Source organism: Quercus lobata, chromosome 2 (assembly GCF_001633185.2).
Source record: "Quercus lobata isolate SW786 chromosome 2, ValleyOak3.0 Primary Assembly, whole genome shotgun sequence".
Classification (NCBI taxonomy): Eukaryota; Viridiplantae; Streptophyta; class Magnoliopsida; order Fagales; family Fagaceae; genus Quercus; species Quercus lobata.
The window spans coordinates 38,487,383-38,511,304 of record NC_044905.1 but is presented as its reverse complement, the minus strand read 5'-3'; the positions used below and the strand labels follow the sequence as shown (position 1 = coordinate 38,511,304).

Genomic DNA, 23,922 nt, shown 5'->3' with positions numbered 1-23,922 from the left:
AATATCAATCGAATCAAACAGATTGGTCACTATTTCACTCGATTAATTGAAAGCAATTTTCGATCGATTGAAACTTGTGAAACTCAAATTTCCCAAAAATTTTCTGAAGTAGTTTTCAACGGTTTTTCATGAATAAACAACCATCATATGAACATAATAGACAGTGATTGATATTAAAACCGAATTCCATTGATGCTATAGCCTTAAAGTTTAATTTAACATACTTAAGATCAAACTTAAACAACATCATAACATCAATGTCAGTTTTCATCAAACAATAATTTCAACAAACATGCAGAAAAATTAAATGTATATTCTTCAAACAACATAAAATTACAATCTTTGATTCCAAAACTCACAAAACATGTTATACAAATTCGAAATTGAAGACCGCTCTGATACCAATTGTTGGAAAAATTCATGTTTGTATCGCATACAAAACATACACAGTGGGAAATTAACGAATCTATTTCATTTGCAATTGATAATATGTACTATGTAAATTTTAGAATATAAGAACAAGAGAATGTACCTTAGTGTGATGAAATTCAAAACCAAAGATTAGAAGTACTCGGGAATACTTTTAATCTTCACTCCAATTCCACTTGTGCCCAAGAAATGTGGTATCTCATTCAGATTATATGTATATGTTTAAGAGAGAATTAGAGAGTGTCCTACACTCACATACAAAACCATTTCATTCTCTTACTAAATTTTGTATGTTTCTCTCCTTATAACTGATTGTCTAATTGGGCTAGTCTTTTGGATCATTCCAATTGGGCTTTAGTATGTGGCTTGGAGTGGGACAAAAAGGAACAAATAAGACACTATCTCCAATGAGTTGTCAACTCTTGACAAGTTCAAAATTACTATTAATTATATTTAATACAACTATATAAATATAATTATGCTCTAGGCCTTATTAATAAAACAACACAATCAACATGGCATTGCTATGGCCAATGAGGCAATAAGTTTTAATTTTTAATTTTTTTACTATAAATAGTGGCTTGTTTCCAGTTAGATAAGTTTGTAGTTATTTTGTAATTTTGATATAGATATACATAATAAAATTTCTACCTTTTTACCTTCAAAAGATTTTAATGTATGGTGAAGTTCCCCCTTCCGATATATAGGTTGGTGTTTGGATAGTAGTTAGAAATCATTTTGGAAGATTTATGATTGCTAAACCTAAGGTTGCAGCAGTTAAGGGTGCATGCTCACAGGACATAAAAATTATTCTTGCTATGATTGATCTTTATGCTCTTTTTGCAGTTACACGTGATGTGCATGAGTTCTTACAGAAGAGAACATCCACCTGTTGTCCAAAACTAAATTCAGCAACATTTCCATCTATCAGAGTCTCTCAAAGAAAAATTTATGTTTCTTTCGTTTAATCCTGTACGTGAGCATGCTTAGAGGTCCTTCTATTTTTTCCTCTTAAATATTAATTTTTATTCATCATAATTCAGAGTTGTTATATTTTTCTTCTCTTCGTTTGCCTTGGTAGCAATAACAATAACATAAATACTACCCATATGTGTTGTTTGGAATGAGGTAATGTTTTAGGATTTTCAGAAATATTTAAAGGTTCTCATATTTGGTTGCAAATCAGACTAGGGAATCAGATGCCAGGAGAACTTGATTCCCCCTCAACCCCCTTTTTGTAAGATGTTGATTTCCATTTTAAAATTGATGGATATCCAGATTCTCAAGTTTAAAGTAAACTGTATTTTTTATAAATTGACAATTTTAACAATTTTTCTTTATTATTTAAACAATGGAGATAAAACATAAAACAAATCATCAATATCTCTTCCTTTGTCTTTATCTCTTCCTGCCAAAACAATAGGATAGACAACTTTGTTGATATATTCATTAACAAAGTTCTATTCAAGTTTCACGTGTGGGAAAAAAAAAAAAAGTTTGAAGGGACCCTCCATTTTTGCCAGGTATTCCCTTTTACTATTGTGTGTGTGTTGCTCAACAAATTATTAATAGATCTATTTTCATGGAAATTTGTTAATGTATCTATTATTATCTCAAATCTTGTGTTTATGGCCACCATTGCATCTTGCTTTAAAATTGAGTTAGAGGAAGCTGAGAGAAGAATGAAAGTATTTAATGAGCTATTGAAAATTGAATGACTTTCTATATCAGAAATAATCAAAGCTGAAGAATTGCTTACGGCTGATACTCGTAAATGTGATTATTTTTAATCATTGCTTAGGACATTAGGTATGACTGTTATTCAAGTGCTCATAGATGTAGGGGTGAATATATTATATATGTAATAGATCACATTTGTTTAATTATTGATGAATTACTTTTATTTTTATTGCTACTTCTATGGTCATATAGATCGAAACGTTATCAGGTTGGTTTGTTATGGATTAAGTTTTTTAAAATTATTATTAAGAATAAAGAATAAGAATTTAAATAGTTATTTTTGTATTATACTTGTCATTTTGAAATGTTAGACTATAGTTTTAATGAATTTGTCATAATTTATAGTTTATATTTTGTTTGTCGTTATTTATTTAGAAGAAGATTTGAAAAATAAAAATGTCTTGATATTGGATTTACAAATTTAAGGATAGAATGAGAAAAATAAATAATTCATTTAAGATTCTTATAAATAAATTAAATATTATAATCCCACATTCTTAGGAATCTTATTAGATTCCTAATTAAACCAAATATAAGAATAGTTATATTCCTAGGCATTCAGATTACAAGACGTCACATTCATAGTAATCTGGATGTCAGGAGTAATGTGGATTCCCCATACCAAATGCCATCCTAAAGTATCATAGTATCTTTATATATTAAGAGGTTCAGAAAATTAGTTATTACTTCAGAAAATGTCAAAAATACCCTTAATTTAATTAGAAAGTCGTTATTCCTAAAAAAATAAAAAATAAAATGCGGTTAAAATTGTAATTAAACAAAATTCAAAAATGAAAAATCTCCCTTTTTATCTTTCCGCTAGACAAATACAAACTTTTTTCCTAAAATTAGCACACCCTCTATTTAGATATATCTCACACACGTCACTAAACTCCGCAATTTACTCATTTTTAAAATCCTATATTTTAGGTTCTTAAAAATCTCTTCCCCTATAACCTCACTAATAATAAACAAATTCAAATTTAAACACTTTTTCTAAAGTAATTATCATTGTCTCAAAATAAAGGATTTATATGTGCGTAACCACCATACACATCTCAACTCCCTTATATGCATATAGTTATTATTTGGAAAAACCACTTAGTATTATAATCAAAATATTGGAATGAATGAAAAATTATGACATTAAACCAAAAAAAGAAAAGAAAAAAAAAGCCTTATTGCAAGTACGAAGGAAAAATGTTATTTACATAACATTTTCAAATCAAATTCTAAGTAATAAGTTGTTATTGACTGTTAATATTAGGTAAAAAAAGTAATTTTAAAGGTTAGTTTTTATTTTTTATTTTTAATATAGTTTTTTAAAGGTTAGTTTAAATTAGAACAAATTACAATTTTTTTTTTGTTGAACAAAAATAAGTTACAATTTAATTGTCTAGGATTTGTCGCACTGTTTGTTTTAGCGGTGTTATTTTCTAGAAAATAAGTTATTTTTTAAAAATTATTTTCTATAAAACTATCTCATTTTTTTTATGTTTGACAGTAATCTTAAATGAATTGAAAAATAATTTTTAACTTTACTTGTTTATTTGCTGTGAAATAGAATTTTTTCTAAAAAAATTAGTGAAAAACAACTTATTTTTAGGTAAATAATTTCTAAAAATAATTCATATATTTTTACTAATTTTTTTTTTTTTAATGTTACAAAACACTAAAAATATAGAAAACTATTTTTACGCACGAATTTATCAAAACAGAGCTAAAAAGTAATTTTAAAGCTACTATTCATCAAAATAATTTAAAATTTTTCTGTACGCTTTAATTCTTTATCTCTGTCTGTTCGTCTCTATAGCACATTTGCACCTCCCTCTCTCCCTCTCAACGAGTACCATCGACTCTCACTCTTCTCTATCTCGCCGCTGCTCAAGTACTCGTCATTGGCCGCCACAAAATCTTATATACCGATCTCCTTTGCGCGTACACATTGAAAACGAGAAATTGTTTTGGGTAAGTACCCCTAAGAATCTAAAATTCAGAGAAGAGAAATTATTTGAATACATTAAAATTCTCTTTTTCTTTTGTTTGCGTTGTTGGGTTTCGAAAACTGGGAAAAGGAGAAAATTTTTATGACTTTATAAATTGACCCAGAGCGAGAGAGTTTTTTTTTTTACTTAATAATAAATTTAGTTGGTGTGTGGGTTTACACACATATGTATAAATTGATTATTGTTTGGCACTTGAGCTTTGTTTTGACTATAATTGTTCCTTTTGAGATTATTTTATGAAACCTATAATAATTGTATAATTTTTGTGCTGGATATGACTGCTGCATTATTCATGTATTTTCAGTTTTTGTTTGTATTGTTGCTAAATTTTCAATTGTCTATTCAAACTAAAATTTTTTTTTAACTTGAAATAATTGCAAGCATCATATGTTATTTAAAATTTCTCTCATTTATATCTTCTCCTTAATTGGATAATCAAAAGTGTATGATTTATGTGAAGTTCAAATAATTTGTGTTTCTTGGTTTTCAGGTGGCAGGCAAGGCATTCATTGAAGGGCCTGGAGTTCTGCATTTTCTCAAAAAATTTTGTATAGAATCTTCATGATATGGTATTTATGTTCCTCCTTTTCATTATATGATTGTAACTTTGTTCAAATTTCACATAATTTTATTTCTAGTTAAAAAAAAAAAAACACTTTTATTCCCCTTAATTTAGTTGGAAAATGCTGTGTGTGAGTTTGTTAGTCTTAAGCTATCCGGGTTCAGCTTGTGAATATGGGGTATGGGCATAATTTTAGCATATAGTATTGTGCGTTTTCATACATGGAAGGGGATCCCTGAGGAATTTCTGTTGCCCATCACAAACTTTTGTGAATCATGTTTGACACATTGATGGTCTGTTTCAATTTTCAACTTTCAAGAAGTAACAGAGCCCGGTAGTAAAATGGAATGAACCAGAGCGTATTTTCAATTGTACTTCTAATTGGTTGTGTATGCAATTAAAAGTTTATGACATTGTCAAGCCTTTGTTACATTTAGTTGGTTGGGAGTTGATTATGTTTAGGAGTTGTTAATGAGTTAGTTGTTACATTCAAATTAGTTACACGAACCAACTGACCTCAAGACCAGCCTATATTAATACTTGGCATAAGTGAGGAATATCATTAAGAAACCAATCATAAACTTCTTCTCTCTACTTCCTCTCATTCTCTTCTCCTTTAAGGGTGACTACCTCATCTAAGTTAATCCTTTAATCAATTAGATTCCACCTGACACAAATCTACAATTTAAACATTACATTTGGTATCAGAGCATCAACCTGGAATGGATGAAGGAACTTAATTTTCTCAGTTAACTGAATCCATTGTTTGCATGAAGTAACAGCAAGATTATTAATAAAAGGTCCTAGAAGGACTAATACAGCAGATTAACTATCTTATAGAGAGTCTTAAAATCCCTAACTGAAACTCAAAACGGGGGTCAAGAACTCAATGAGGAAATAGAGGCACCAACAGGCAATGGAGGCATCATCATAAGGCAATGAAACTGGGATTTTCCAAATTTGGAGGGAAAAATCCTTCTATTTATATATACAATGCAAATCGATACTTCAACTACTATAATACTCCTGCCCATCAAAAAATTCTAATGTTGCACATGGAAATTTGAAGCCTTAGTGTGGTTTTAAGATGCATAAGAATCATGAGTTATCACTACTTGGGAAGCCTTTGTGGGAGCATTACAGACTATATTTGACCCTACTTCCTATGATAATCCAATAGGAGCCTCCACAAGACTCAGACAAACATCTACTGTAGTAGTATGCAAGGCTCAATTTGAGTCTGTCCAATAGGCTGAAAGGCTTATTTGAAAATCACAAACTAATTTGTTGTTTGAGTGAGTTGAGAGATGAGATTAGCAGTTATAATTTTAACCCCACATCCTTGAACACAACTTTTGGGCTGGGCAAGATTCAAGAAGAGTATATCCTGAGCAATAGAATGACAGTGAAGCCATTAACTGAACAAGGGGTAGGCCTTCCATTTAGGCCTGCCAAAGATTGATAAGAAACCAAGAATTTCAGTATAAAAATTTCTCCAGCTCAAATGGAAGAAATAAGAAAGAAGGGGTTATGCTACTACTATGATGAGAAGGGATTGTGCAAAACCTGAGTTGTTTTGAATGGATGGATTGCAGCTATTCCAAGAAGAAAAACGGGAAGTTCACCCGGAAGAATTGGATGAATAAGGGATGGAAAATCTGCAGGAAGGAGTAAAAACACTATGGAGTTGCTAGAATTTCCTTATATGCCCTGATAGGAAGTTCTAATCCTATAACCATGAGCCTTTTGGGGCATATTAAAAGGCATTAGGTGGAATTGTTGATTGACACTGGAAGTACTCAAATTCTTGGACCCTTCCATCATGACTGGAGCTCAACCACCCATGACTAGATGACAAAAGCTAGAAGTCAAGATACCAGATGGATCTGTGATCATGAGTAAGGAGTATGCACAGTTCCCTTTCATATGCAAGGTAATACACATCAGGATTATTAGTTAAGATAATTTAGGTTATAGGTTCATACATTTTTGTTTATGGGGATTCAAGGATGGTTGTCTATTTTATTTCTCGGAAGCAAGGATGATTGTCTATTGTGTGTGACTATCTTTGAACTTAATTTTAGTCTTTATATCTTTTTATTTGTGTTATTATCGTTCATGCTCTTGAAATTAACGTCATAAGATATTAATTTTTCTTTTTATTTGTAGCATATTTTGAGAAATTATGTGTAACATGACAATGTTTGTATGAAGGATCAACAGATTGAAGAACTACCAGAATACATACATATTAATCAAAATGATTTCTCTGTACATCTTTTTATTTATTTTATTATCATTCGTGCTCTCTGAAATTAACTTCACAAGATATTAGATTTTCTTTTTATTCGTAGCATTTTTTGAGAAATTATGTGTAACATGACAATGCTTTGTATGAAGGATCAACAGATTGAAGAACTACCAGAATACATACATATCAATCAAAATGATTTCTCATACCGAAAGTAAGATTTCTCAATCATTTTGTTTTGGTCATTGTTGTTATCTACACTCTTTTTCTCTTAAAGTTTTTCTTTGTTGAAAATATCTCATTGACCAATTCTTTTCTTACAGGTTATCTCTTCACAAGTGAAGCACAAATATCTCTATATGTATGATGCTTCGCTTGTGAGGATAACATGAAAGTCAAGAATTTATATATATATAAATTTTTTTTTTTTTGATAAGTAAGAAAGTTTTATATTCAAAAAACTGCTTCATGCAGGAAAAGCATAAAGCAAACCAAAGAGTACAAAAAAGAGAAAAACGAAAAATAAAAAAGAAAATTAATTATAAAGAGAGAGCTAAGGAACACAGGGATAAAAATCACTAGATGTGAGTCCCCAAGCTTGAGACCAATCAAAAAGCTAAATGAAGCAAGCAACTGGTCATCAGATCTGTCCATGTCCTCAAAAGTCCGCCGACAACGTTCCCTCCAAATATATATATATATATATATATATCCAGTAATGATTTGAAACAAATATGAGTGTTTTCTCAGGGCTTTATTTATTTTTATATATTTTCTATGTACTAGGGTTGTACCTTGATATAGGACAAATTATTGAATTTGTCTAAGTTTGTTCATGGTGGGTTTAGGGTTAGGAAAGAAGAATAATTAGAGAGAAGATAGGGCTGTTTAGGGGCTGTGTGAACAGTAACTTTATAAAGAAAGAAGAGAAGAAAGAAAGAAAAGAGAAGGAGAATGAACCAACAAAAGCCAATGTTCCTATTGCTTAAAACACTCAATTTTATTAATCAACTCAATCTACCTTTTGATACATTGAGCACAAATATATTATAAAGACTCTTGTACTAATAGTAATAGGATTCCTGCTAGTAATAGGACTACTAGTTTGACTGGTAAAAAAAAAGGTGACCCGTTGTCTCCTTTGTTGTTTGTGTTGGTGATGGAAGCTCTGGGAAGAATGTTGGATAAGGTAGTTTATGAAGGCCGCTTGTCAGGATTTAGTGTGGGTAACTCGGAGGGAAGATCCTTGGCAGTGTCTCATCTCCTTTTTGCGGATGACACTCTTATTTTTTGTGATGCTGATCTAGACCAGATTTGGATTCTTCATATGATTCTTATTTGGTTTGAGGTGGTGTCGGGGCTAAAAGTTAATCTGGGCAAGTCTGAATTGGTTTCGGTTAGAGTAGTGCATAATATTGATTTATTGCTAAATGTCCTTGGCTACAAGCAGGGCTCTCTGCCAATGAAATATCTGGGTCTTCCTTTGGGTGCTAATTTCAAGGATAAGACTATATGGAATCCGATTTTGGAGAAAATGGAAAGGAAATTGGCGGGTTGAAAATGCTTGTATTTATCAAAGGGAGGTAGAGTCACTCTAATCAAAAGCACCCTTTCTAATTTACCCACTTACTTTCTATCTCTATTTCCTATACCGGCTAGTGTGGCTAACCGTATTGAGAAGCTTTAGCGGAATTTCTTATGGGGCGGTTTTGGTGGTGAACCTAAAATTCATTTGGTTAAATGGGCTACTGTATGCGCTCCTATTTCTTCGGGTGGATTAGGGATAAGAAAGATAAGACTTTTCAATATAGCTCTACTTGGGAAGTGGTTATGGAGATTTGGGATTGAGAAGGATGCCCTTTGGAGACAAGTGATAGAGTTGAAATATGGATGTTTGTGGGGGGATGGTGTACCAGATCTGTTAATGGTCCTTACGGTGTTGCTTTATGGAAGAGTATCAGTTAGGGATGGCCTTCTTTCTCTCGCCATATTCTATATGATATTGGTGATGGGTCCAGGGTGAAGTTTTGGCAAGACCGTTGGTGTGGAGAGACACCTCTTGTAGTTAGCTACCTTGACCTGTTCAGATTTTGCAGGAATAAGGAGGCTAGTATGGCTGAGCTTATGAAATCCCCCAATGGAGTCCTTTTTTTGGGATGTGAGTTTCTTTAGGGATGTGCATGTTTGGGAATTACAGGCTTTGTCAAGTTTCATGGAAACCATATACAGTTCTTCAATAAGGGGGTTTGGTGAGGATAAGATTTGCTGGATTCCTAGCAAAGATAAAGGGTTCCTGGTGAAAGATTATTATAGAATTTTAGCTGGTCCTACTATCATCGGTTATCCTTGGAGAAGTATTTGGAAGCAGAAGATTCCCTCTAGAGTAGCTTTCTTTGTATGGTCTGCTGCCTTAGGGAAATGCTTGACGATTGATAATTTGCGAAAAAGGAAGGTGTGGATTTTGGATTGGTGCTACATGTGCAAGAGTAATGGTGAATCGGTTGACCATCTCTTCCTTCACTGACCTGTTGCTATGAATCTATGGTCTATGGTTTTGGGTTTATTTGGAGTATCTTGGGTTATGCCTCATACTGTTTTGGGGCTGATAGGGTGTTGGCAAGACAGCTTTGGTCGTCATCGAAATGGTTATATATGGTCCATCGTTCCTCATGGCTTAATGTGATGTCATTGGAGGGAGAGAAATAGTCGTTGTTTTGAAGATATTGAGAGATCTATTCCGGACCTTAAGCTTTTCTTTTTTAGAACTTTGTTGGATTGGTTGTTTGCTTTGCAAAACAAATCTTTCCCTTCTTTTATTGATTTCCTAGATTCTTGCAATTTTTGTTTTTGATTTGTTGTCCCCTTGTTCACTCCCTGTGTACTAGGGTGTTTCCCTTTTGATATCAATATATCTTACTTATCCCAAAAAAAAAAAACCTAACTTGGTCCCACATAAAATAAACCTAAGATACTTAGAATACCCTAGAAGATCCTAGACTCAACTAAATTACCAAAACTCTTTAATTTGTAGGAATTGCAGAATTTACAGATTTGCCCCTGAATATAAAATTGACCATAAGTAATAAAACAAAACCCAAATTAAAAACTTTTTTTTAATCCTAAAAGACTCAGAATATTAAAATGACATGACGTTCACTTTAATTGGACTTCACAAGAGGACCCAATAAAATAATTCTTGAATAGGCGAATTTGCAAAGTAATAGCAAATTAATCTTCCATGGCTTCATAACACCTCCTTTAGAAATAAAATTTGTACTTATCCCGGAGGGGAAAAAAAATCTAATACCTTGGAGCTTTCAAGAGAAGTATGGTACAAAGATTATTCAAAACTTGATGTTATAAGTTCCATGGTGCGAGTTTAGTGTGGATGATTTTATTTGATCTCTACCTATAGCTAGTTCTTTCTTGGTGAATTGTCTCCTTTAACCTTTCTACCTCTATTTGGATTTTCAAAATGTAATTTCTGTTCCCACCTAAAAGATCTATGTAGCATCATGGTTGTGAGTGATTCCATGCATTTTAGGGATATGTGTTGCGTCAAAGCTGATAGCTTTTTCTCCCTCATTTCATTAGTATGGAGTGCTATCATCTCTTCTTCCTAAATGCATTTTCGTTTGGGTCAATTGTTCTTGGCCAAACTCAAGTTAGCAATTCCTTCATTAAGTCATGTGTCTAGTTTAAATGAAGCTTGTCAATTACGGAAGCATTACCATAGTTCCTTTTTGAACAATTATCACAGTCTTTAGTCTAAATGTCCATTTAGTACAACTTATTTTTTTTTTTTTTTAGCTTTTTGAAAATTGGATGTTTAAAAAAGCTGTACATTGAAAAAAGTGAGGCTTAAAACAACTGTACATTGAAGCTAAGATAAAACAGAGAGTAGCTGAGGAAAGCGCCCAAAAGCAACTTACAAGGGCTAGGGTACAAGGGCTAAGGGAATTGAGAAACCTTTTCAGCTCTATTAACTATTATGCTTCCTCCATAGAGTCGAACTAGCGGTAGGGATAGGGCTTTGATTGTTCACCAATGAACCTAAAGATTTTATCTTGGAATGTTAGAGGCTTGAGTGAGAGGGACAAGGGACTCCAAATATGGAATCTGATCCGATCTTGGAGGTCATATATCATCTGTTTGCAAGAGATTGAATTGAAGTGTATTATTAGAGGTCTAGTGAGAAGTTTATGGGGTTGCCAATATGTGGATTGGTTGTACTTGGGTTTGGGAGGGTGCTTTAGGTGGAATTTTGATCATATGGAATAGATGAGTAGTAGAAAAAGTGAAGAAAGCAGTGGGGGATTTTCCAGTATCTTGTTGATTTAAAAATGTGGAGGATCATTTTGAGTGGGCTTTCATTGGGGTTTATAGTCCTAATTTGGACAGGGAACTAGAGTTGTTATGGGGGAAATTGGCAAGGATTTATAGTTTGTGGAATATACTGTGGTTTGTGGGAGGAGATTTTAACATATTTCGATTCCCATTAGAGAGGTTGGAGGGTGAATATTTTTCTCAGGCCATGCATGACTTTTCAAATTTCATTTCCATGCACGGTTTAGTAGACATTCCCTTAAAGGGTGGTTAATACACATGGTTTAATTCTTCTTTAGGTTGAGAATAGATAGGTTTTTTGCATCATTGGGAGGAGCACTTTCCTAATACCATCCAAAGAAGTTTTCCTACAGTTCTCGAAGATCACTTTCCACTTCTTTTGCAGAGTGGAAAGCATCATAAGGGTTGAATCCCGTTTAGATTTGGTGTGGAGAAATTAGAAAAGGACAAGCTTTGCATTGAAATCGAGAAGACCATGTTGCTAGAAGAAATTAGTTGGAGACAAAAGTCTAGGGTCCTTTGGCTAAGGGAGGGGGACAATAATACAAAATTATTGCTTCGTATGGCCAATTCTAATAGAAGAAGCATTGAGAGTCTATTGGTTGATGGGGTGTTATCTTCCAATCAGGAAAGGATTGCTGAGAGCATCATTCAATTTTATTAGTCCTTATATACTAAGCAGCGGGTCAATAGGCCTTTCCAGATGTCTTGGAGTTTCCCAGGATATCGGAGGATAAGGCTGGGTGGTTGGAGAGTCCTTTTGAGGAAGTAGAGATCCATGGAGTCATTAGGGATTATAATGGGGATAAGGTCCCTAGCCTGGCGGTTTCCCAATGGCCTTTTTTTTTCAGACTTTTTGGGATGTTATCAAATCTGATCTTATGGTAGTGTTTTAGTACTTCTATGATGAAGGTCAGTGAGAAAAAAGCTTAAATCCAACCTTATTTACTCTCATTCCAAAAAAATCTAAGGCAGTGGAGCTGAAGGATTTTCGTCCTATAAGTCTGATTGGGGATGTTCATAAAATTATTGCAAAGGTACTAGCTAATCGGTTACGAGTGGTGCTTGGAGCCATCATCTTAGCATCTCAAAATGCTTTTGTCTTGAACAGACAGATTTTTGACTCTGTGTTAATTGTTAATGAATGCCTTGATGGTAGATTGAAGACTGGTTTGCCTAGATTATTATGTAAGTTGGATGTGGAGAAGGCATTTGACTATTTTTGTTTTTCTACAGTTTGATTCTCCACCCTTATTAATGGCTTCTTTTGTGGTTTTTTTTTGGAATTCCAAGGAATTAAGACAAGGTGATCATTTGTTTCCTTTGCTGTTTGCCTTAGTCATGGATGTCTTTAGTAGAATGTTGGATAAAGCTTTTCGTGATGGTCGTCTGTTAGGTTTCAGGGTAGGTAATTTGGAGGGGAATACTTTGATGATATCTCATCTAATCTTTGTTGATGATACTTTGCTCCTTTGTGACGTTGATCTTGATCAGCTATTGGTTATTTGATTGGTGCTTCTTTGGTTTGAGGCAGTGTCAGGTTTAATTAAATTGTTCCAAGTTTGAATTGGTACTTGTGGGTGAGGTTCCTAATATAGACCTGTTGGTGGATGTTTTAGGCTGTAAATGTAGATCACTTTCTATGAAATATTTAGGCCTCCCCTTAGGTGCTATATTCAAGGAGAAGGCAATATGAAATCCAATTTTAGAAAAGGTGGAAAATAGACTAGTAGGTTGGAAACGACTATACATGTCGAAGCGAGGTAGAGTCTCTCTTCTTCAATGTACTCTCTTCAATTTGCCTACCTATTTCCTCTCTATATTCCCTATTCTTATTGATGTGGCTAACTGGATCGAGCAGCTTTAGCAAAATTTCTTACGGGAAGGGTTAGGGAATGAGACCAAATTTCATCTGGTTAATTGGGATTTGGTGGATTGGCTATTAGGAGTTTAAGGCGCTTAATGAAGCATTATTGGGGAAGTGGTTGTGGAGGTTTGGACTTGAGAAAGATGTGTTATGGCCTAGGAAGCACCTACAAGGTGAAGTATGGTTGTGCCTGGAGAGGCTGGTGTTCCAACATAGTGTCTAGTTCATATGGGATGAGTTTATGGAATTTTATTTAAAGGGGCTGGCCTACTCTGTTCGGCTATCTCCAGTATGCTATAAGGGATGGTTCTGGAGTGAAATTTTGGCAAGATTGATGGTGTGGAGGAAAACTCTCTTGCTATGTGCTTTCCTAAGTTATTTAGGATTTTCCATGACAAGGAGACAAGTGTGGTAGATCTTATGCAATGCACTAATGGTGTCCATCATTGGGATGTAAATTTCAATTGAGTGGTATGGGATTAGGAGTTGGAGACTTTGTCAAATTTCATGGATGTGATCTATGGGCATCAGTAAAAGGAAGTGGGGAGGATAAACTGTGTTGGAGACTAGAGAAGAAAAAGAGATTTACAATAAGTGGTTACTATTGGGTTTTACTTGGATCAATCTTTTCCTTGGAAAAAGTACATGGAAACCCAAGATTCCTTTTAGAGTTGCTTTCTTTGTTTGGACTGCAGCTTTGTGGAAAATTTTGACGATTGAAAATTTACGAAGAAAAAATGTTTGGCTTTTGGATTGGTGTTGTTAAAGATGAGAATAAAATAATATAGAGAAGCGGAAGCAAGAAAGAAAGAAGAACACAAGGGATTACGTGGTTCGGCCAACGGGTTACGTACACATGATAAAGCCCTAGTGGCTACATCTTTATTGTATACTTAATGTCAACGATTACAATGAACCCTTAATAGGGTATATATAGAGAATGGAAGCTAGGGTTAGCCCAATATGGGCTTACAACATAATTAGGCCTCTTAGGCCATTACATCAACATAAATCCAACACTTTAACACTCCCCCTCAAGCTAGAGCATATAGATCTAGCTTGTAACACACAACTACCAACTTGCTCGAGGAGGTTGAAAACAAAGTGAACGGGCCAAAATTGAAAGCTGAATCGTCAAAAAAAAAAAAAAAACGAGATGAATCGGCTGAAGTTGTTCAATTATCAAACAAAACCAAACATAAGTTTTATAGGGGGTTAGGTTACCCTTATCATGGATATGGGATAGCCAAAACCTATACCCAAACAACAAAAATCCACCAAACAGGCAAATAAGGGATTTCCATATCTACTTCGACCAACAACCAACACTGGCAGCTCTAGAACATGCCGGCGACAACAAAAATAGAGGCCAACCACCGAGATCTACCAAGTTGGGTTGTGGTCAGATTTGTGTCTATAGGTTGGATCCACAACACCAACGACAACAACAATGAAAGCCACTGGTAACAACCACTAGTGACGGCAACAAGACAACAAGCCAAGAACAACAACAACCAGTAGCTAGGGGTAGTATTCTTACCATTGATAATTTGGTTCTTAGGCATTTACCGTTTGGTTAATTGGTGTTGCATGTGCCATTGTGATGAGGAAACTGTGGATCATCTTCTACTCCATTGTAAGTTTGCTTATGCCTTGTGGAGTGAAGTTTTTTTGATTGTAATCCAGTGGGTGATGTCGAAGATAGTAGCCTCCCTTCTTTTTGGCTGGTGGAATTGGCCGGGGAAGCATTCCTCTAATATTTGGAATATGGTTCCGGCTTGTTTGATGTGGTTAATTTGGCGGGAGCGTAATAATCGTACTTTTGAAGATATTGTGAGATCAATAGATCTTTTGAAGGCTATACTAGTTTTTTTTTTTTCTTTTCAGTGGGGTAGAATTTGGGGTTTTACACAATGTATTTCCATTTTTGAATTTCTTCTTTCTATTCGTATCTCTTCTTGAGGTACTTGTATTCGTTTTAAGTTTTGAGTGTTCACCATCGTGAACATGATGTCCTTTAATTTCCTATAAAAAAAAAAAAAAAAAATCAGCAGCAACAACAACCAATCTGCGGAAAACAAAAACCAACAACTACAATCACCAACAACCATAGCCACAACAACAGCAACCAATCAACAACTATTGAGAACAACCAACAAACTTAGATATGAAGGTTGCACAAGCTAACAACCACTAACAGCCATTGGCTCTGATACCATATTAAATTACCGATTGTCCCAAAAGCTTAAATTATTGGGATATGGTAAATCTAACCATTTAACCACATACTTCTAACACTCCTTTTCACGTGTGGGCAAAAACTACCTTTTTAATTAGTGAGTCCCAACACGTGGGAATTTAAATGGGGGTAGAGTGGAGGAGACAGAGATCAAACTCAGGACCTCCCACTCTGATGCCATGTTAAAGACGAGAATAAAATAATATAGAGAAGCGGAAGCAAGAAAGAGAGAAGAACACAAGGGATTACGTGGTTTGGCCAACGTCTTACATCCATAGAATAAAGCCCTAGCTGCTACTTCTTTATTGTGTACTCAAAGTCATTGATTACAGTGAACCTAGGTTGCACTGACACGCCATTTTTGGCAAAGTACCGATGTCTGACACGTGTCGGACACCGATACCGGTAAGACTCAACGGACTCCGGTGTCTAAGTGGTGTCTCTTTTTTTTTTTTTTTTTGCTTCTCCGACACGGCGCCAACACATTGACGTTGCCACCACCATTTCGCCTTCATGTTGCCAGTTAGCTTAGGTTTTGGCGAGCTCCTCCTCTCTCCTTCTTCTTCTTCTGCTTCTTTTTCGTTTTCTTTTTCTTCACTCTCTCACCCAGATGCCTTCTGTCTTCTAGTCTAGTTCATTTTAACTTTTCTAATACTTTTTTTATATTTCATCTTTGTTTTGTGTGCCTTTTGCCAACCCCACGTGAAAGTCACTTTCAAACTTTCAATTTCAAATTTTAACTATTGAGTACCATATGTCAGTGCCATGATGTCATTGATATGCCATTGGTCCAAAAGAAAATAATTTATAATATTATTTTGACTATTATTTTTAGTATTAGTATTAGTATTTGAATGTAGCCTGTTTAAACTTTTGGTTTGTACTCTAAACATTTTATGTGTATTATTGTACTATTTTGAGTGTTAGTTTACTTATTTGTAGTTCTTACATAGTTTAAATTCTAGACATAAACGTATTTTATGTCTAAAAATATTAAAAAATATGCCTAAATATAAAATTTAATTAATTATTTAATTGCCGTACCCATACCGTGTCATACCCTTATTTTTCAAAAATTGCCGTACCCTCGTATCTGTACTCATGTGGCCGTGTCCGTGTCGGTGTAACTTAGCAGTGAACCCTTAATCGGGTATATATAGAGAATGGAAGCTAGGGTTAGCCCAATATGGACTTACAACATTGTTGGGCCTCTTAGGCCATCACATCAACATAAACCCAACACTTTAACAGGTGTTATATGTGTAAACACAATGGTGAATCAGCGGGCCACCTACTAATTCATTTTCCTATTGCTACATAAATGTGTTCTGTGGCTTTGGGTTTATTTGGAGTTTGTTGGGTCATGCCGAAGACTACAGTGGAGGTGCTAGCTTGTTGGTAAGGTCATTGTTTGGTTTCACTGGAATGGACATTTGTGGATGGTTGCTCCACATTGCTTGATATGGTGTTTATGAAGGGAGAGGAACAATTGGAGCTTCGAAGATACAGAGAAAACTATTCCTGATCTCAAATTATTTTTCTTATAACTTTGCTAGATTAGATGTCAATTTTGTATAGTTAGTCGTCGTGGTTTATTCTTGATTGATTCATGTAATTTACGTGATTAATCATAGAGTCCCCATATACTTTGGCGACTATTTTTTAGAGAATCTATTTTCCATTACTTATCAAAAAACAAAAAAGGTGCATTTTTGAAAGGGATGCTAAATGGGTACTTAGTCTTTTGATGTAGTCCAAACAGAGCATATGGTGTCCTTCCCCATACTTCTACTCTAAATGGATTTTGTAGAAAAAATTTTTGATAAGATTTTTTAGATTCTTTTTGTTGAGCAAGCATAAATTTTATCAAAACACATCAAGAAACATAACAGATGCCATCTATTACAAGTCTCCTAAGCCACTAACACTAATAAAAACTTGCTATGGAAAAACAGACTAGGGGACCCTCAGGTGTAACTTGACCCATACATATATATATATATATATATATAAGTATTTATTATTCAAATGATTTTTTCTATAAGTAAAGATATCTTATTGAAAAAGAGGATTTTTTCTATAAGTAAAGATATCTAATGACTTGCCTGTATAAATCCTTTTCGATATTGACTTTTTTTCTGCTTGTTTCTAGGCACAAGAAGCAAAAGGAGGAAGATATTGCTATTTGCGAATGCAAATATAATGCCAATGATCCTGATAGTGCATGTGGGGAGAGGTGCTTGAATGTACTAACCAGCACAGAATGCACTCCTAATTACTGCCCTTGTGGTGTTTGCTGCAAGAATCAGGTAAATTATGGGATTTCCTGCTCCTCTCTGTCTGTGTGTTTGCATCCTTTCCACTTACCTTTATTCTTTTATGTCCGTTTCCAAACGTTCATTAATCTTTTTGTTGCAGTTGTGCCCTTAGTTTCATATTATGAATTTCAATTAATTTGATTGGAATGTTGAGTTGACTGTTTAATTTTTTGGAGGAATTTGTATTTGCCATTTCATATAATTTTGTCGTGAATATGAAATTTCATTCTTATTTTTTGTGTATTTTTTTTTATAGTTTTAGGTGTTATCTATGTATTAGAAAAATTCATTATCTACCATAAATATAGCAAGAAAAGTTATATACATATAAACATAAATACGTACATTTTACACATTTCTTTTTTTATATATAAATATACATGTACGAATGAATAAAAGGTTCATTACCTAGTTGTGGTCAGGTTCTGGGAGGGCTTGCTTGGATATGGTCCTACCAATGCAGAAAAATGAACTTTCAAAGGGGAATGTGTATGGGAAACAAAAAGAACATAAAAAGATAAAAAACCTAGGTTGTCTAGAGCAGCACCAGGCCTTAGAAATTACAGGACAGTCAATACTCTCAGTAAACTTCTTTTTAGTTTCTTTTTTTCATTATTGATTGGAAGTATTGTTTGATTAGATTTCTAGAGCCTAGGATGAGTCAGAATCATAATCTACAACTTAGAGGCTTGGCTACCTCGGATTAGTCACAAAGTTTTTCGTTCTTTTTCTCTGTTGTCATGGGAGGTATTTTTCTTTTTTGTTGAGTCAAAAACTTTCGAATTTTCGGTTGAGGAGGGAGGTACTTTTTACACGTTATGTTTATATGAGAGATACATGGATTCTCTTTAGTTAGTGTTCATGGGAAAAGAGAGTGCAAAACACTTGTTAACTATTGTGGAGGATCTCATGTCCAATGCAACTGCTGGAAGTTTTGCATGAACCTTTAATGGTGATAAAGTTTTTATTTTGCAATTGGGCACCAATGCACATGGCAGGTTTGTAATGATCTCAGAACTTGTTCATGGCTGTTGGAAAGGCTTCATCGCGGTGTCATTGTGGTGCCGGAAGGAAAATTGGGTAGTGGTTGGAGGGGGTTTGGATTTCATCTACAAAAGGCTATTGCTCCTGAGACACTTGCAGCCCAAACCACCATCACATTCTGTGTTGAAACCATCGGTAGTGCAGAAGTTCTGACAGAAAAATCCCAAATCTTTTCTGTTGGCTGTGGTGGAGGCGATCGGAGAGATGGTGGTGGAGGCAAGAAAGTAGGGGTGTAATTGGTTCGGTTTGGTCGGTTTTGAGTGTTTTTTGGGCTGAACCAAATTGGTCAGTTTTTAAAAATCTCAACTGAAACCGGCTGAAATGGTTGAAAATCATTTGGTTTCGGGGTATATCAGTTTTGGTTGGTTTTCGGTTTTTGCCCATAATTTTAAAAAAATAAAAAATTGTTTGGGCTAGTTGGGCCTTGGTTGCTGTTTGGGCCTTTTTTTTTTTCAAAAAATTGTAGTATTAGGCCTTTTTGTTATTGGGCCTTTTTTAGAAGGACAAAGTTTAGCTATAAAATTGGTTGTAGTCAAAGGCTACAACCTTACTCAATTATCATTAACATTACTGCATATTTTGAAAATTTAATCCGTTGAATTGCATGTTCTTTACGCTCTTAATACACATGTCAAATTTTGTATCAATCAGATATTATTTACTATGAGATCTTTTAGATTTTATTTTTATGAATAATTTTAAACTACAAAATCGTGTAATTTAAATAATTAATTGATGACATAGCTATTAATCTTTAATTTTCTAGAAATTTTGTAAGCATGGAAGTTATAAGAAGAAAATGTAATCCAATGGTGGATTTTTAAAAATTCACCTCCAATAAAAAGATATTGAGTAAGGCTACAACCAAATTTGTAGCTAAATTTTGTCCTTTAGAAACATGTTTTGGGCCTTTTGAAATTATTCATAACCTGCTTTTCATTAAAATACAACCTGAAGGTCCTGAACCAGGATCTGCTTCTAATCTGCTTCCATTTCAAATTTATTACAAATTAATTTTTCACAACCTGCTTCTATTTCACAACCTGCTTCTTTTTGAAATTAATCTTACATAACTTGCTTTTTCTAAAAAAAGAAAAAAAAAAAAAAATACATAACCTGCTTCTATTATTCATTAAAATGCAACCACAACAGTACATATCCCAAATAAAAAATACCATACACATACCCATTCCTTACAAACAAGATTAATGAATAACCAATACATAACCTATATTTATTTAAATACAAACAGTCAACAGTATATATCACAGTTTGTAGCCAAAGACATCTTCAAAATCTTTGCTAAGTATTTATCAACCTCTGATTTGTTATCTGAAGAATCAAAAGGCCCAATAACACTCCGTGAACCCCTTTGTTATTGTAGTATTTATCAACCTCCCCATGGGTTCTTTGGAAGTTCTAGGGGGTTGCGGCAAGGTGATCCTTTGTCCCCCTTATTATTTGTTCTGGTTATGGAGGCAGTCAGTAGAATGTTGAATAAGGCGGTCCATGAAGGTCGCTTGTCAGGTTTTAATATAAGTGCTTCTGCTGGTAGATCTTTGATGGTTTCTCATCTCCTTTTCGCTGATGATACTCTAATTTTCTGTGATGCTAATATTGATCAAATGCTGATTCTCCGTATGGTGCTCATTTGGTTTGAGGCTGTGTCTGGTCTGAAGGTCAATTTGGGTAAGTCTGAGCTGGTGGCTGTGGGGGCTGTTCATAACATGGATCTTTTGGTGGCTATCTTAGGCTGCAAACAAGGGTCTCTCCCAATGAAATATTTGGGTCTTCCTTTGGGGGAAAAATTCAAAGACAAGTCTATTTGGAATCCAATTCTTGAGAAGATGGAAAGAAAATTAGCAGGCTGGAAAAAATTATATTTATCTAAGGGAGGTAGAGTCCTTTAATTAAAAGCACGCTCTCTAACCTTCCTACTTATTTTCTCTCTTTATTCCCTATTCCTGCCTCTGTGGCCAACCGTATTGCTAGACTTCAGCGGGACTTCCTGTGGGGTGGCCTAGGAGATGAGCCCAAATTTCATTTGGTTAATTGGTCTACGGTGTGTACCCCGCTTTCTTCAGGTGGTTTAGGGATTAGGAACCTGAGAACTTTCAACATAGCTCTTTTAGGGAAATGGCTTTGGAGATTCGGGCGAGAAAGGGATGCTCTCTGGCGTCAAGTGATAGAGGTAAAGTACGGTTGTGATTGGGGTGGTTGGTGTTCTAGCTCTTCCTCTAGTCCTTATGGTGTCAGTTTGTGAAAAAATATTAGCAGGGGGTGGAACTCTTTATCTCGGTTTATTATGTATGATATTGGAGATGGTTCAAAAGTGCAGTTTTGGCTAGATCGTTGGTGTGGGACTTCCTCTCTCGCTGTCCGCTATCCCGATTTATATAGGATTAGCTGTAGCAAAGAGGCAAGTGTGGCGGATCTTATGAGATTCTCCAATGGAGTCCTCCATTGGGAGATTCAGTTTTGTAGGGAGGTGCATAATCGTGAATTGGAAGCTTTCAGGAGCTTCATCAACTTCATTTATAGCACTCCTGTAAGGGGAATCGAGGAGGATAAGAGATTTTGGCTGCTTTGTAAGAGTAAGGGGTTCACGGTTAGTGCTTACTACCATCTTCTTGTTAGCCATAGTGAGCATATTTTTCCTTGGAAAAGTATTTGGAAGCAGAAGATCCCCTCTAGAGTGACTTTTTTTGTCTGGACCGCAGCCTTGGGGAAATGTTTGACTATTGACAATCTAAGGAAAAGAAAGGTTTGCATTTTGGATTGGTGTTATATGTGCAAGTGTAGTAGTGAAAGTGTTGACCATCTTTTCCTTCATTGCCCGGTTGCTTCGGAGTTATGGGATATGGTTTTTGGTTTATTTGGAGTGTGTTGGATCATGCCTTCGTCTGTTGTTGGTCTCTTTGCTTGCTGGCAAGGTCACTTTGGTCGCTTCCGCAATGGAGTTATTTGGAAGGTCGTTCCTCTTTGTTTGATGTGGTGTATTTGGAAGGAGAGGAATGGTAGATGCTTTGAAGACTTTGAGCATGCTATGCCTGACCTCAAGCTTCTTTTCATCCGAACCTTACTTGAATGGTTCTCTGTGTGGAGAAACCATCATTTTTCTATTTTGGATTTACTTGACTTTTGTAATTTTCGTTCTTGACTTGCTCCCCCATGTGTACTCCCTGTGTGCTTGGGTGTATCTTTTTTATTATCAACGAATTCTTATTACTTATCAAAAAAATCCCATCATCCTCATTGCCCTCACATCCACAACCACACTAAAATCGTCTCTCTTCATTGATACACTTAGTTTTTGAATGTGTGCTTGTGCAGCAGCAGTAGCAGGACTACTCCCCAATAGATTTTAAGTATAAGCATCATACAAACTCAACAATACATCTTTTACTCCATCTGCCATATCAGTAGCCTTTTGCTACTCATATAGTGTCAAAACGATATTCAAGATACCGCAACTTATATCGAGGATCAAGAATCAACCCAACATACAACAAATGATTCATATCATCAAAGTTTCCCCAATACTTATCAAATTTGGACTTCATGTACTCTGCCATTTTTTTCAATAAATAGCCTTCTTTTTCATACTCCTCAAGTCTATTGTGTCATGAATTGACATGAACTCCAAAAATAAAAAAAAGAATTGCTAGTAACATAATTAGCACTCGAAAAACGCAAGGTTGCATCATAGAAATTTTTAAGAAATTTCCCAATCCACATCATCCAATCCCCAAGCAACCTCATGTACATCATTTCCTTTTTCCTTTGCCTCCTCTTTGATTGTCCTAAGATAATTTGGATCTTCCTCCTCTGATCTCTCAAAGGGAGGTAGAGTCACTTTAATTAAAAGCACTCTATCAAATTTACCTACTTATTTTCTATATTTAATTATGATACCTACTGCTGTGGCTAACTGAATTGCAAAACTTTAGCGGAATTTCTTATGGGGTGGGTTAGGGGATGAACCCAAATTTCACCTGGTTAATGGGCTATTGTTTGTACTCCTCTTTCTTTAGGTGGCTTGGGGATAAGGAAAGTAAGGCTTTTTAATGAAGCTTTGCTTGGGAAGTGGCTATGGAGATTTCGGCTTGAAAGGGATGCCCTTTGGAGGCAAGTGATAGAGGTGAAATATGGATGTAGATGGCATGGCTTTTGTACCAGTCCAGTTTCTGGTCCATATGGTGTTGGTTTGTGTAAAAATATCAGTCGGGGATGGCCTTCTTTTTCTTGTTATATGTTGTATGATATTGGTGATGGGTCGAGGGTGAAATTTTGGCTAGACCGTTGGTGTGGGGAGACACTCCTTGCTGTCAGCCATCCTAAATCTATTGATAATTTATGAAAAAGGAAGGTGTGGATTTTGGAATGGTGCTACATGTGCAAGAGTAATGGTGAATCGGTTGACCACCTCTTCCTTCACTACCCCGTTGCTATGGATCTATGGTCTATGGTTTTGGGTTTATTTGGAGTATCTTGGGTTATGCCGCATACTGTTTTGGGGCTGTTAGGGTGTTGGCAAGGTAGCTTTGGTTGTCATTGAAATGGTTATATATGGTCCATCATTCCTCATGGCTTAATGTGGTGTTTTTGGAGGGAGAGAAATATTCGTTGTTTCGAAGATATCAAGAGATCTATTCCGGACCTCAATCTTTTCTTTTTTAGTACTTTATTGGATTGGTTGTTTGCTTTGCAAAACCAATCATTCCCTTCTTTTATTGATTTCCTAGATTCATGCAATTTTTGTATTTGATTTGTTGTCCCCTTGTTCACTCCCTGTGTTTCCTTTTTGGTATCAATATATCTTATTACTTATCAAAAAAAAAAAAAAAGATCTTGCAGAGATAAGAAGGCAAGTGTGGTTCAGCTTATGAAGTTCACTAATGGGGTCCTTTTTTGGGATGTAAGTTTCTTTTGGGGCTTTCATGTTCGGGATTTGGAGGTTGTGTTGAGTTTCATGGATACCATATATGGCTCTTTAGTAAGGGGGTTTGGGGAGGATAAGAGATGAGTTGAAAACCAGATAGAAATAAGGGGTTCATGGTTAAAAATTATTATAGTCTTCTAGTGGGCTCTAATGATTTTTTTTTCCCCCCTTGGAAAA

At 35.1% G+C, this 23,922-nt stretch overlaps 1 protein-coding gene across 4 annotated transcripts in view; it reads left to right on the top strand.

Annotated features, from left to right (window-relative positions):
- The first annotated feature begins 3,939 nt into the window (after positions 1-3,939).
- LOC115975530 (histone-lysine N-methyltransferase ASHH1) overlaps positions 3,940-23,922 on the top strand; it is a 39,274-nt gene continuing 19,291 nt past the window's right edge. For 2 of the 4 annotated variants that reach the window (XM_031096334.1, XM_031096333.1), the window contains exons 1-3: positions 6,617-6,670; positions 7,147-7,202; positions 17,594-17,750. In XM_031096334.1, the coding sequence (XP_030952194.1) occupies positions 6,632-6,670; positions 7,147-7,202; positions 17,594-17,750 (252 nt within the window). In that variant the 5' untranslated portion in view covers positions 6,617-6,631. Of the gene's footprint in view, positions 4,138-4,665; positions 4,745-6,616; positions 6,671-7,137; positions 7,203-17,593; positions 17,751-23,922 lie in introns of those variants that run through there. The other 2 variants (XM_031096336.1, XM_031096335.1) reach the window with 2 other exon arrangements.